The 12,544-nt window shown below is 35.1% G+C and overlaps 1 protein-coding gene across 2 annotated transcripts in view; it reads left to right on the forward strand.

Annotated features, from left to right (window-relative positions):
- PLSCR1 (phospholipid scramblase 1) overlaps nucleotides 1-11,997 on the forward strand; it is a 31,774-nt gene extending 19,777 nt beyond the window's left edge. For both annotated transcript variants that reach the window (XM_059064291.2, XM_059064290.2), the window contains exons 6-9: nucleotides 227-447; nucleotides 1,983-2,144; nucleotides 8,494-8,655; nucleotides 10,997-11,997. In XM_059064291.2, the coding sequence (XP_058920274.1) occupies nucleotides 227-447; nucleotides 1,983-2,144; nucleotides 8,494-8,655; nucleotides 10,997-11,032 (581 nt within the window). In that variant the 3' untranslated portion in view covers nucleotides 11,033-11,997. The remainder of the gene's footprint in view (nucleotides 1-226; nucleotides 448-1,982; nucleotides 2,145-8,493; nucleotides 8,656-10,996) is intronic.
- Nucleotides 11,998-12,544: the final 547 nt, after the last annotated feature.

A 12,544-nucleotide genomic window follows, 5' to 3' on the forward strand; every position in this document is an offset into this window, starting at 1 on the left:
CTCATACAGGAATTCCTAATTTCTTTGTACTTTAATACCCTCTCATCCATTCCCTTTGCCTTTTTTTCTCTGTTTAGATCATCTCTAAACATCTTTCCTTTTCCTCCTCCTGTGTTATACGAAGTATCATCTTAAAATGATATAACTAGATATTGTAGTATCTTAGGATAGATTGATTATTCTTTTAACACAATAGTCATAGTGATTCCTTGTTTTATGTTTTTAGTCTTAACAGGTTTTGAAACTAATAACAAGTATGAAATTAAGAACAGCCTTGGACAGAGGATTTACTTTGCAGCAGAGGATACTGATTGCTGTACCCGAAATTGCTGTGGGCCTTCTAGGCCTTTTACAATGAGGATTCTTGATAATATGGGCCGAGAAGTCATAACTCTGGAGAGACCGCTAAGGTGTACCAGCTGTTGTTACCCCTGCTGCCTGCAGGAGGTCAGTGAGCAATTACCAGGATAATTTTTACAAATACTTTGCAAAGTAGTTCTGCAGGAATTTTCACCTTATTGGTGAATTTATAGAATCAAATGAGATTTAAAGGAAAAGTGGTCCGCCAGCTATTGGTTTATGCTTGAGGGTAAATGGTAGGAAGGAAGGCAGGTGGAAAAGAGTGAGCAGTTAGCCCCATGTCCCTGAGACAGTGTGGCCCCCGGGGGTGAGATCAGAGATCTTAAGAGACCAGACTTCTTGATCTTCAGGGAGAGCTGAGAACGTAGGTCACCTCGGTCAAGTCCCTCACCTGAAATGACCATGAGGGCCTGGCCAAAGCCAGAGGAGGGCCCCATAGAGAAGATCCTCGAATGCCATCCCAAAGGCAAGTGGACAGAAGAGTGAGGAAAAGAACACGTATGTTCAGTTCATCTCATTATTTTAGCCAACCTACAAGGAGCAAACCGAGGAGAGGCCCCCTCTGAGAGATCTCAACTCCTGTGTTTTTCAGTTCTCCATCTGAAAAAAAAAAAAAAAAGTAGTATATTCAAGTCCCTGTAATAGGGGTATGCGAATTGTGAACACGTTCAGCTCCATAAAGACCAGGTGTCTCTTTCATAGTACTTGACAGCCCTCTGATAGAGAACATGGATCTCAGGGGAGACGCCAGGGCACAGAGTGTTTATAGGAAGTTGGCCTTTGCCTGTATCTCCATTGGCCCGAGACCAGAGCTGCCTGGGTCCCTCAATCATCCACACAGGTAGCTGTGAGAGCAGTGCACACAAAGATACAAGCATGTAGAGATTTGATGTCTAATACTGCTCTTATTTTGAAAGGATAACTGAAGTTGTTCATACGGAATTATTTTGTTTTCCATGTCAATTAGTTTAGAGGTAATAATATTCATTGGAATAGCTGAGGGAAAACTGAGAGTTTGATGGAATATGCTCTACAATTTATAGAGCACGTTAGCATACATTATACAACTGGTCTTAATAAAGAGATCTAGGAAGTCCTCGGTTACAGATGAACATGTTGAGACGCTCTCAAGGTCACCCAGCTAATGTTCAGAGCCAAGATTCCAGGCCCCATTTTCTTTCCATGCTAGCACTATTGCCACTCATATTTGAAAACTGCCCCCGTGATCAGGGCTCTGTCCATACACTTAAACCACTGTTTTTAAAGGAATTTGAGGAAATAGCTATTAATAATGTAGACAGTTTTTGTAAGTATGGAAATTTTAAAATATACAAGACCAGTAGAGCAGTGCTTCAGAATGGAGACAGTGCATGCGGCCTCCCCGAGTTTTTGTCTCATCTCTTCCACTTTGCAGCTGGGGAATCTGATACAAATTAATTAACCTCTCTGTTCCTTAGTTACTTCCTGTATAAACAGGGATAATAGTACCAACTTGGTAAGGATGGGGAGTGAGTTAAGTGGTGCTTAGAACAGTGTCTGACACTTAGAAAGTATTCAGTAAATGAGAGTTCTTATTTAGACATTGCTATGATTACAGTTTATATATTCTTTTGCTTTCGTAGATAGAAATCCAAGCTCCTCCTGGTGTACCAGTAGGTTATGTTACTCAGACCTGGCACCCATGCCTGCCAAAGTTTACACTTCAAAATGAGAGGAGAGAGGATGTACTAAGAATTACTGGTCCATGTATTGTCTGCAGCTGTTGTGCAGATGTTGATTTTGAGGTAAGAGGTATGATAACATTTATGGGGTTTGCTTTCCTAGTATAAGAGTAACATAAGCTGGGCGGATGTTACAAATATAGTAAATGAATAGGTATGTCCTGATATCTCAAGAGGGACTCAGTGTCCCTCATATTTATCTTCGGTCAGAGAGATGGTTATTGCTCTGATTAAGCATCAGTGTTGATTGTGCTAAATGGAGAAAAGAGCAGCAGAGATTTGTAGTCAAATAAATATAAACAAAGCATCTAACATTGCTGGTTTTTGTATAGAGGTACTGTGTGTTATCCATTTCAAGAGGAACATTAACCTTGTCATCAAAGTCTGATTGCCAAAGCATATGGTTCTTCCTTAGCATGAAACACAGGCTGCCAGTGCTCTAGGCCCTCTTCAAAATCTCTGACATCTTTGAGTTCCTACAAAAAGCCCAATTATGCAAAGAGAATTTTAACAAATATATGATGTACTACCCAATCATGCTTCTCTATGATCTCTCCTTTATCTTTGTATTAAATTCATTCATTAGAAATCACAATATATCTGTGTATTTACTACCTGGAGGAATTGCATCACAGCAGTTTTTCAACAAATGGGGCCCAGACTTATGGCCCAAATTATCTAGTTGCAAATGCTTAAAAGTTGAGAGATTATAAAACTTAATCTTGATACCATGATTCTCTTGTATAAGCATAAAATCTGGTAAACTGGACAATTTCCACAGAAGGGACAAAAATCTAAAACTGAGCAGGACTGCCCCCTTACGATAAATAAGTGGGAACTCTGCCACTGCCCCTGACTTGCCAAGGTTTCCCACTATCCAGCTTCATTCTTTTATATTATCTGCCTGGCTTTGCTAGTCATATGATTTTTAATTCCTCTGTTATATAAAGATGGATCACTCCTCTCATTGACTTCAGTGTCTAATGAGGCAGACAGGCAAGTCTAAGAAAAGTACATATGATGTTATTAGAGACTTTATAAAGACTCTTACAAAGAATGCATAGTGGGGGGGATATCAACTATATGTTTAAAGATTTTATAGGTTTATGTATAATAATAGTTCTCTATGTAGGGATTATCATTCCCATAAAAGATCCAGAGGATTGAAAAGTAATTGTTGTTTCAGGGAATATTAATGGAAGTTTTGCTGACATATATTTTATCTATGTAAAATAAGTAAAAATACTGGTTAAGTAAGTCATACTGGAGTGTGAAACTCTTATATTTAATGATAAGAAAGTTGGAAATCATTCAGCAACCCTTCTCATTGGATACCTTAAAGCATCTGTTATAGGCAATGAATTAACCTCTCTCCTGTGCATCTAGAATGATGCTAACTAGATAACATCTTTAAGGGAATTGAGAAAATAGTACCTTGAATCACTTTCTATATACTAGATAATAGAAATTTTGAAAGCAGGAATTATCAGTATGAGGGACCACTATGGAACATGGAGAAGAGTCATTCTAAAGGAAAAAATAATTCAGAGACATTTATAAGTGTACCCAGTGGTACTGATTCATAGATTTGATGTCAGTGTAGGAAGAAAGAAAATTTAGACATGATTCTAAAGTCTTATTGGTCTGATGTCTGATGTTTAAGAAGCTGAATGATGGTGCCATTGACCAGGGTAAGAATCCTGAAGCAGAAACAGTTGATTTGTGGGAAGCTAGTGGTTCGTTTTTGAGTCATGTTGGTTTTTAGGTGGGTAAGGGAAAATGTTAGAGTTTTCGGCATACGGATGGTAGTTGAAGCCATGAGATTATCCCACGGGTGAGAAGAAGGACAAGTAGACTTCATAACCCTTAGAGATAATGAGGGAATCTGTCTTATTCCAGGGCTATTAGGAGTAGGAAAAAAATATGCCTACATGAAACTGATATCCCAATCTAGCCCCCTCTATGATTTTGAGGTCTGAATTCATAACACCAGTATGATTCATGAATCTTAAGACATAGAAACTGATCTTGAGTGGTGATACAGATCGGAGAATTGAATGCAAAAACATACTAGATGGAGATTGATCACCAAGGCCACCTTCTATCCCTACAGAACAAACCTATCTCCACATGAGCAGATTCAAAAATTGACATACTGTTCTAGGAACTAATCTACCAAAACCAAACTGCATATAACAGAACAGTCTGTAATCAGTCATATAAGAAATACCTAAATAGACATTAAAGAGCCTAACAAAGAAACAAAAAGGGTCATAAGGGGAGGATGAAACAAATAATAAAGGCCAGGAGGATATAAAAACAAGCCAAATAGAACCTCCAGAAATGAGGAATAGTCATTGATAAAACCTCATTTGAAAGGATGAGCTACAGATTAGACACAGGTGAAGAGAGAGTTAGTGAACTGGATCACCCATATTAGGAATATAAAGAGGAGGTGGGCAAAAGATATAAATTTGAAGGGACATGGAAGCTAGAATAAACTATTACATATGCCAAAGAGGAGTTACAAAAAAAAGAGGAGACAGAATGTTTTGATATAATATTCAAAGAAATACATAGCTAAGAATCTTGCAGACTTGATGCCATTGATTCTCATATTCAGAAATTGCAAGGAGTTCTGGTAAGAAAAAGAAATGACACCCAGATACAGCTTAAATAAACAAACTAAAATAGGCAATCTAAAATCATCAAGTGGGAGTGGGGAAGATTATTTCTAATACATAATTCTCTGACCATTAGGGATTATGAACATTTCTCTAAGTTTACTAGCTACTTGTATTTGCTTTTTGAATTATCTTTTAATATCTGTTGCCTGTATTTTCTATTGGGTTGTTTATTCTTTTCTTGTCAATTCATAAATGTAGTTTGTGTGTTGTAGACATTGACCCTGCATCTGTATTTCTGTCCTCTGACCTGCAAATATTTTCCACAAATCTACCCCTTTTGTACTTTGTTTTATAAATATATCTCAGTTGGCTGGACAACTGTGTCATCACAATTTATTAAGTAAACTATTCATTTCTTGCTAAGCTGAAATGACATACATTAAATTTCCACAAGCAATTTCTAGATTCATTCTTCTATTGCATTGTTACCACTTTTCTTACAGTAGTGCCTTATAATTCAATTACGGTAACAGTGATGTATCCTATATTTAGTCATAGCCACACAGTCACTAATCATTCTAATTTATCATATTTTCTTGCTATTGTCAGATGTTTCCTTTCATGTGAACCTTAAGATCATTTCATTAAATTTTTCAGAAGTTAGAATCCAATTAGTATTATACTATGTTTTTTTAAAATTAATATATTTATGATGCTAAACCTGTCTCATCCCAAAAGTGTAATATATTTTAATTCATTTATATCTAATTTTGTACTCTTCATAAGACCATATAGAACTTCTATCTCTTTTGTTGAATTTTTCCTAAGTAATTCATAGGCATTATCACTACTAATCAGGAATATTTCTATTTGTAGGTACTTATTGTCAATATTGAGAAAAGCTATTTATTTTTGTTTACCTCTTATTCAGCCTTGTGACTATATTCTAGTATTTAATTTGAAAGGCATTTTTGCTATATTTACTTGGTTTATCTAGGTATAAAATCACATAGCAAATGAAATCAGGGAAGCTCTTCTAATTTTCCAATTAACTTATTTTCTTTTCCAGCCTACTTCTTACAGCAAAACTGAATAATATTTGCCAATTTTGTGTATACCTACTGAATTGATGATTTCAATTGAAACAGCAGCAAATGTTTCATAATTTAGAAAGATACTGGCTATTTTTCATAGTATTTTTCTATTCCCATTTTACCTAGAGCAAGAATCAACATACTTTTTTTTTTTTTTTTTTTTTTTGGTAAAGGAAGAGATAGAAAACATTTTAGAGTTTTGGGCCATACGGTCATTGTTGCAGCTTCTCAGGTCTGCCATTTTAGCATGAAAGTAGTCATACAATACACAAATATTGGGTGTAACTGTGTCTGAATAAAACTTACAAAAACAGGGTACAGACTAAATTTGGCTCATTGACCCTTGCTTGCTGACCCTGACCTAGATTCTTATTAAGAATTGATACTTAACTTTCTAAACAGCAGAGCATCATAACAGTCATGAATACAGACTCTGGAGAAGAACACCTGGGTTTGAAATCCATTTCCATGACTTCTTATCTGTGTGAACTTGGACAAGTGACTCACCTCTCTTTGCTTTGGTTTTTACATATGAAAATTGTGTGTAATAATACTATATATCCTATAGAGAAATTATGAGGAAACAATTACCTAAGACTTGTAAAGCATTTATATGCCTAGCATACACTAAATGTTATATAAATGCTTAATTAGTAAGTAAATAAAATACCTTTTCAGGACCTATGGATACACTCATATTTTTGAATTATATGATTTTTTTTTTTAGTATTTTATACTTTATTATAGTATTTTTTATACTGGGCTCTATGTGCTAATGTACTATTTGGATTTTTGTATTTATATGTATGTTGTGAGATGAACCTATAGATTTCTTTTTAGAATACCTTTATCAATTATTTGTATTAAATTTATAGGTTTATAAATTTAATAGTAATATACCAGTTTATTACTTCCAGAAGTTGAAATCATTTTATTATGTAGATTTTGTTTTTAAAATATTTTCTAGAATTTAGCTAAAAATTATCTAGTCCTGTTGACTTTTCAGTTGTAGATCCTTATTCACTTTTCCGTTCCTTTCCTTTAAAAAATTATATGTCTACCTCTTACATAAATTTTTGGTGATTTTTTAAATTTCTTGCTATAGTAATCAAAATGGGGAAGTGTTAATATCTGGTAAGTGTAGTACTAGGATTATGATGGCTGATTATCTTTCATATATTTTGTTAAAAAATTTTTTTCAAAAATTAAAAATAATTGAATTAAAAAATAAAATGTAAGGTTTTATTACAAGCTTCAAATCCTTACATGACAGCTATGAGCAGGTAAAACATGAAGGTGTGCGATAGGGAATTTGCATTAGTTTGTTTTGCCACAGAGCGTAACAAATAATCCCTAAAGCTCAGTGGCTTAAGAAAACATGCTTATGGGTCTGAAGGTCAACTGATATACCTAGGCTCAGACAGATGGCTCTGATTTAGTCTGCCAGTTGGTCTCAGGTCTGATCCAGGTATGTTCATCCTGGAGCTTCAGCAACAGCAGCTGCCTGGATCATGCTTTCTAGTGGCTGATCACTGGAGAGTAAGATCAAGGCAAAACCACTCAGCTATGTTTAAGGTCTCTGCTGGTGTCACATCCACTAACACTCCACTGGTCAAACAAGGCACAAGGCCAAGCCTAATTTCAGTGTGCAGGAAAGTATACTGGGCTTACAGAGGGAGGGGACTGAAATGACTATTTGATGAACAGTAATCCATGCTATCACAGTTTTTTCATATTAGAAGTTTATTTCACATTTTTAAAGAACTTAACCACCCACATCCAAATAAAATGAGTCAACTGTTTCTAATTTGCCCACATCTATGTAGCTGGTCCCAACCTAAGCTAGGTCTTCAAAGGTTGTTGCCAGAACGTGTGGTACCTTGTGCACATTTGAAAAGGACACTTCTCTTCCTGGTTTGACACAACTCTGCCTATACGTACCCTGGCAAGTGTGGACTACATTCAGCCTCCACATGCCCACTTGGTGAGGTGCATTTCTCTGGCTGTTCAACTCTTTATCATGGCCCTGAGCTTTCCTCAGGCAGAACTGTAAAATTAGAAAAACTTTACTTTGGAGCTTTTTTTTCATACGCATTTCCTCTTTTGTTGTTCATCCTCCTCCTGTTGTCGAATCGTACCCCAACCTTTGACCTGAGGCATCTCATCAAGTTACTATTGGTTACTTACCTTCACTCAAAACTGCCAGTCCTCTTCTCCAGGCTCTTGGCATTTCATGTTTTCCTACTGACAGTGGGTGATAATGGGGCCTCCCATCACCTTTAAAACTCTGCCTATATCAACTCTCTGTGCTTGTGTTAAAGCAGAAGTCAGATAGGAGTTTCACTTACTACCTTCCTGATGGCTTCTAGAAATTTCATCAAAGAAATATTTCCTGCTTAAATTTTATTTTGGCTCGATTCAACTAACTTATTACTGTACGTCTTAATGGAGAATAGAAAATGTTAAATATTTCACCTAAACTACTTTCATATTAGTCCTCTGTACCAAAAAAACAGTTTTTTTAAATGAATCTATAAATGGATATAGGAATCTACATGCATGTAATGAGTGATATAATGTTCATAGTTATGAATGGCATATTATTTTAATATAACTGTTTTATTTTACTCCTACTTGGAAAGCAGCTTTATTATTAGTTTTCTAGAATTCTTTGTCTTTTTTAAAAATTAGATTAAATCTCTTGATGATAAATATGTGGTTGGCAAGATTTCCAAGCAGTGGACCGGCCTTGTGAGAGAGTTATTCACAGATGTCGATAACTTTGGCATCCAGTTCCCTTTAGACCTTGATGTGAAAATGAAAGCTGTGATGCTCGGCGCATGTTTCCTCATTGTAAGTTTATTCTTGCTAATCTGGGGTATAGATGGTTTCTCTAGGATCATTCTGAAATAATTTGGTAAATTTTACATTTTTAAATGATCTTAAATTTGTAGGTTTTATTGAAAGTGGTCCTATTTAATTTTAGCTCTGAAATTCCATTTTCTTCTGCTACTCTGGGTTCACAGATGACTAGCTTCTCTCTGGAGGGTCTATGCAGTTTCACATTGTAACAAGAGAATCTTACATATTAAGGAGAGGCTCTGGTTTTAGTAAAAAAAAAAAAAAATTGGTGCTTTGGAAAAGAGTCTGAATCTTCCAGTGTGTTTAAATGGAATAAGTCTCAGTGAAACAAAGAGATTTCTGCCTGATTCATTATTAAATTAAATCATCTAGTACAGAAATACAAACTAATAAGAATCTACATTCAATCAAGCCTTAGACAGAACTACCAATTAAGAGGAAATATATGAGATACAGCAATGATTTTGAACTTGTCTTCACATTAAATTACCTAGGGAGCTTTTAGTAGTAGGCCATAATCCAGTTTAACTAAATCAGAAGCTCAGAATTAAAAGTTTGTGTAGCTCCTCAGATGATCCCATATACAGCTGATGTCAAGGACTCCTGGGACAGAGCAGTGGTTTTCAACCTTAGCTGCACAGTAGAAACACCTGGGTAGCTTTCACACTCCCTATGTCAAGACTATGTACCCAGATCTAGTAAACCAAATCCTGAGGTGGATCCAAGCCTTCAAGCTGTTCGAGCTATCATATGATTCCAAAGCAAGCAAGGTTTGGAGTCACTAGATTAATACCTTAAATATTGGCATATGGATGCAATCAGAAAAAAAATTAAAAAGTAAAAGAACATACAGAAAAAGGATCCAGTTACTTCAACAAATAAATATCAGGAAAATAAAAGATAAAAATAGAATAAAAAGAGAGAAACATCAGCTTAATGTAGTTTGTAGACCATGTTTGGATACTGATTTAAACAAACCAATGTAAAAAGACATTTACAAGACACTCAGGGAAATGTGAACATTGGCAATTTGATGATATTAATGAATTATTAAGGTTTTAAAAAAATATGATGTTATTGTGGTTATACAAAAACAGAACAGTCCGTTTTCTTCAAGGGCACATACTGAAGTATTTTGGTGTAAAATGATATGGTATCACAGATTTGCTTTTAAATAATGGGGGTGAGGGTAGAGGGACACAGCAGATGGAGTAACTGGTGAACCATGCTGGGTGAGTGCTCATTGGGACTTTATTATACTATTCTGTCTACTTTGGGACAGGCTCAGTATTTTCTATATAAGCTTTTAAATATAACCACAGTTCTACTGAAAAACTATGTTTTCAATAAGTGTTTATTTCACATGAGAAGAAAATTTTACCTTTAACTTGGGGAACTGTTTAACCAAAGGTTTACAGGCCGTAACCAAAGATACGGCGTATATAGGGTGGAGAGAGTAGTCTGGGGTGTTTGGATAGGTGAGAAATGGGATTGGGGTGGTGGTGGTGCGGTTATTAGGAAGTGAATATGGGGTGGATTGGGCAGTCCTCCCAATCTTACAGACCTTGGGAAGATACTGAAAATTGTTTAGTTAACTGGTTAATTTTAAGCTATGTATAAATAAAAGAGTTATAAACCCAAATTTTAGAAAGATAAATCCTGGTGACTGTGTACCAAATGGAGCGAAGAGGGGTAAAATTGTAATAGTGCAATTGCAAGGGGATGGTGATAAAGATTCAATTATTGCTTTGTAAAGAGAAAAAGGAAAATGATAGATGTGAGAGAGGTACAATCCACAGGGTCTGACAGAAGTTATAGGAGAGAGGGTCTGGTTAGAAATTGATGGGGTATGACAAGCTGAGGAACACAGTGGACAACAAGTTTGGACGAGAAATCATAAAACTGGGCCCCCAAATTCTAAGATGTTATTCTAACTCTAAGATGGCTGTCATTCTCCAGAAACAATCTAAAAATTGTACATGGAACTCCAGTCACAACACAAGATTACTAGAGCAGGAGTACAAAAAGTTGAGGAACAAAGATGGAAAGAGGAATATTCTAAGAGGCATGAAAAAAGTGAAATTTGGAGAAATTACCAGAGGATTAATTAAGTTCATACAGGTATCAATAAGTGAATAGAATTACAGGATTTAATTGCCATTAAAATGGAAAGCTGAAGCTAGCAACCTTTCCCAGATCTACGTATTAGTTGATTTTTCTTGTTTAGCAGACACGTTACTGTGTTCCATCAGATCCCTTAGCATTTATGTGTCTGAGAGCTGATCTCTGTTTTGTTGCTGAAAACCCATTTCTGTATTTTGTTTTTATCTAGGACTTCATGTTTTTTGAAATGACTAGAAGTGAATAGAGAGCAGGAGTGTGGTAATGCATTCATTGACATCTCCTCAGAAAATCTAAAGTCCCTATATTGACTGGGACTACGTAAAAGAAAAACTGGGTGGATTTTTCTCTCTATGTAAATGACTTATTATAGCATATGTGAATTACACTGTGATGCCTGAAGCTCCAGATATATGATTTTACTTTTCAAATTAAAGAGTTTATTTTTAATATCACTTACTTATAAATGTTTTTATACATTTTCTTTTATACATTTTCTTTTTCATTGTATATTTTGGAGAAAGGATATAGAAATTTTTACATTTAAACATAACTTCCTATGATTAATTACTTTGAACTACAGTCTCTGCTTTATTTTTAATTTGTATAGCAAAATTAATTAAAGACTTTTTAAAGTAATTTTAATATAAACTTATACATTATTTTATTAAATATAGTTACAATTTATTTCATATGTAACAACTGTTATTTTGCAAATACCGTATATTCAAAAGAATTCAAAATGAACATAATTTCAGTGTTTTTTTACAATTACGTTCAAATAATACTCAATAGTCACATGTCAAGGGAAAGTAAAATATATTTTTTTGATCAGAAAATCACACATTTAACTTCTCCTATAAGCTAATCTGCAACTATAAATAACATTTTCATTTTGACAAAAACTATAAATTACCAATTTTTGATAATGATTTTTCATGAAAAAAGAATGATTCTGTCCCCAAGAAAGACACATTTAAAGACTCACTCACTCTAAAACTGGGATATTGTTATAATTTTTGAAGTAATTATTTATATATGGAATGGTTAGCTCCTGTTCTGTATTCTGTCATTCATGGAACATAATAGTTTTCAGATCACTCAGGTGTTAATTAAATAGAACATATATATTCTGAGTATAAATGTCTACAATGGTCTATTAGATTATTTTTACCAACAATCAAATAACTAAAATAAAAAATTGCTGATATATTTCTTTGCATATTTGATTTTTGTTTTTAAACAAACTGTGAACGGTCAACTCACATGATATTCTGAACTTTACACATTTACCGCCCCTTCCTTTGCGAATCTCCTTTAAAAGAGCAAAAGCATATGATAATCTTTAGCAAAATATATACCTGTTCTGGAAACTAAGTTTTCTTCCTGTCAGAAAGTTAAAGGAGTTTTTATACCCTGTTTTGTAGGGAAAACTTAATCAAGTGAGAGGAGATGTCCAACCCACAATTTACCTCATGGAAAGGAAATGTGTGTTTAGGAAGCAAGAACTTAGGGGAGAGATTCCCTTTCATCCTCAGCAGAACTCCAACACCATCAGCTTCTAATGTTGAGAACACTGGGATGGCAGGAAGCTGCAGAAAAGGTGATGTCCAGACCGCCTTCCATTAGCCTAAATAATTCACCAGATGCCAGATTCCTATGAGGAGGTGTAACCGAGGCACTCACATTCAGTTCATAGTTAGTACAGACAGCATGCCAGTTAAAGCGAGGTACTTGCACAGCTGGACCCTAGTGGTAT

The sequence above is a fragment of the Kogia breviceps genome, chromosome 5 (genome assembly GCF_026419965.1).
Source record: "Kogia breviceps isolate mKogBre1 chromosome 5, mKogBre1 haplotype 1, whole genome shotgun sequence".
Classification (NCBI taxonomy): domain Eukaryota; kingdom Metazoa; phylum Chordata; class Mammalia; order Artiodactyla; family Physeteridae; genus Kogia; species Kogia breviceps.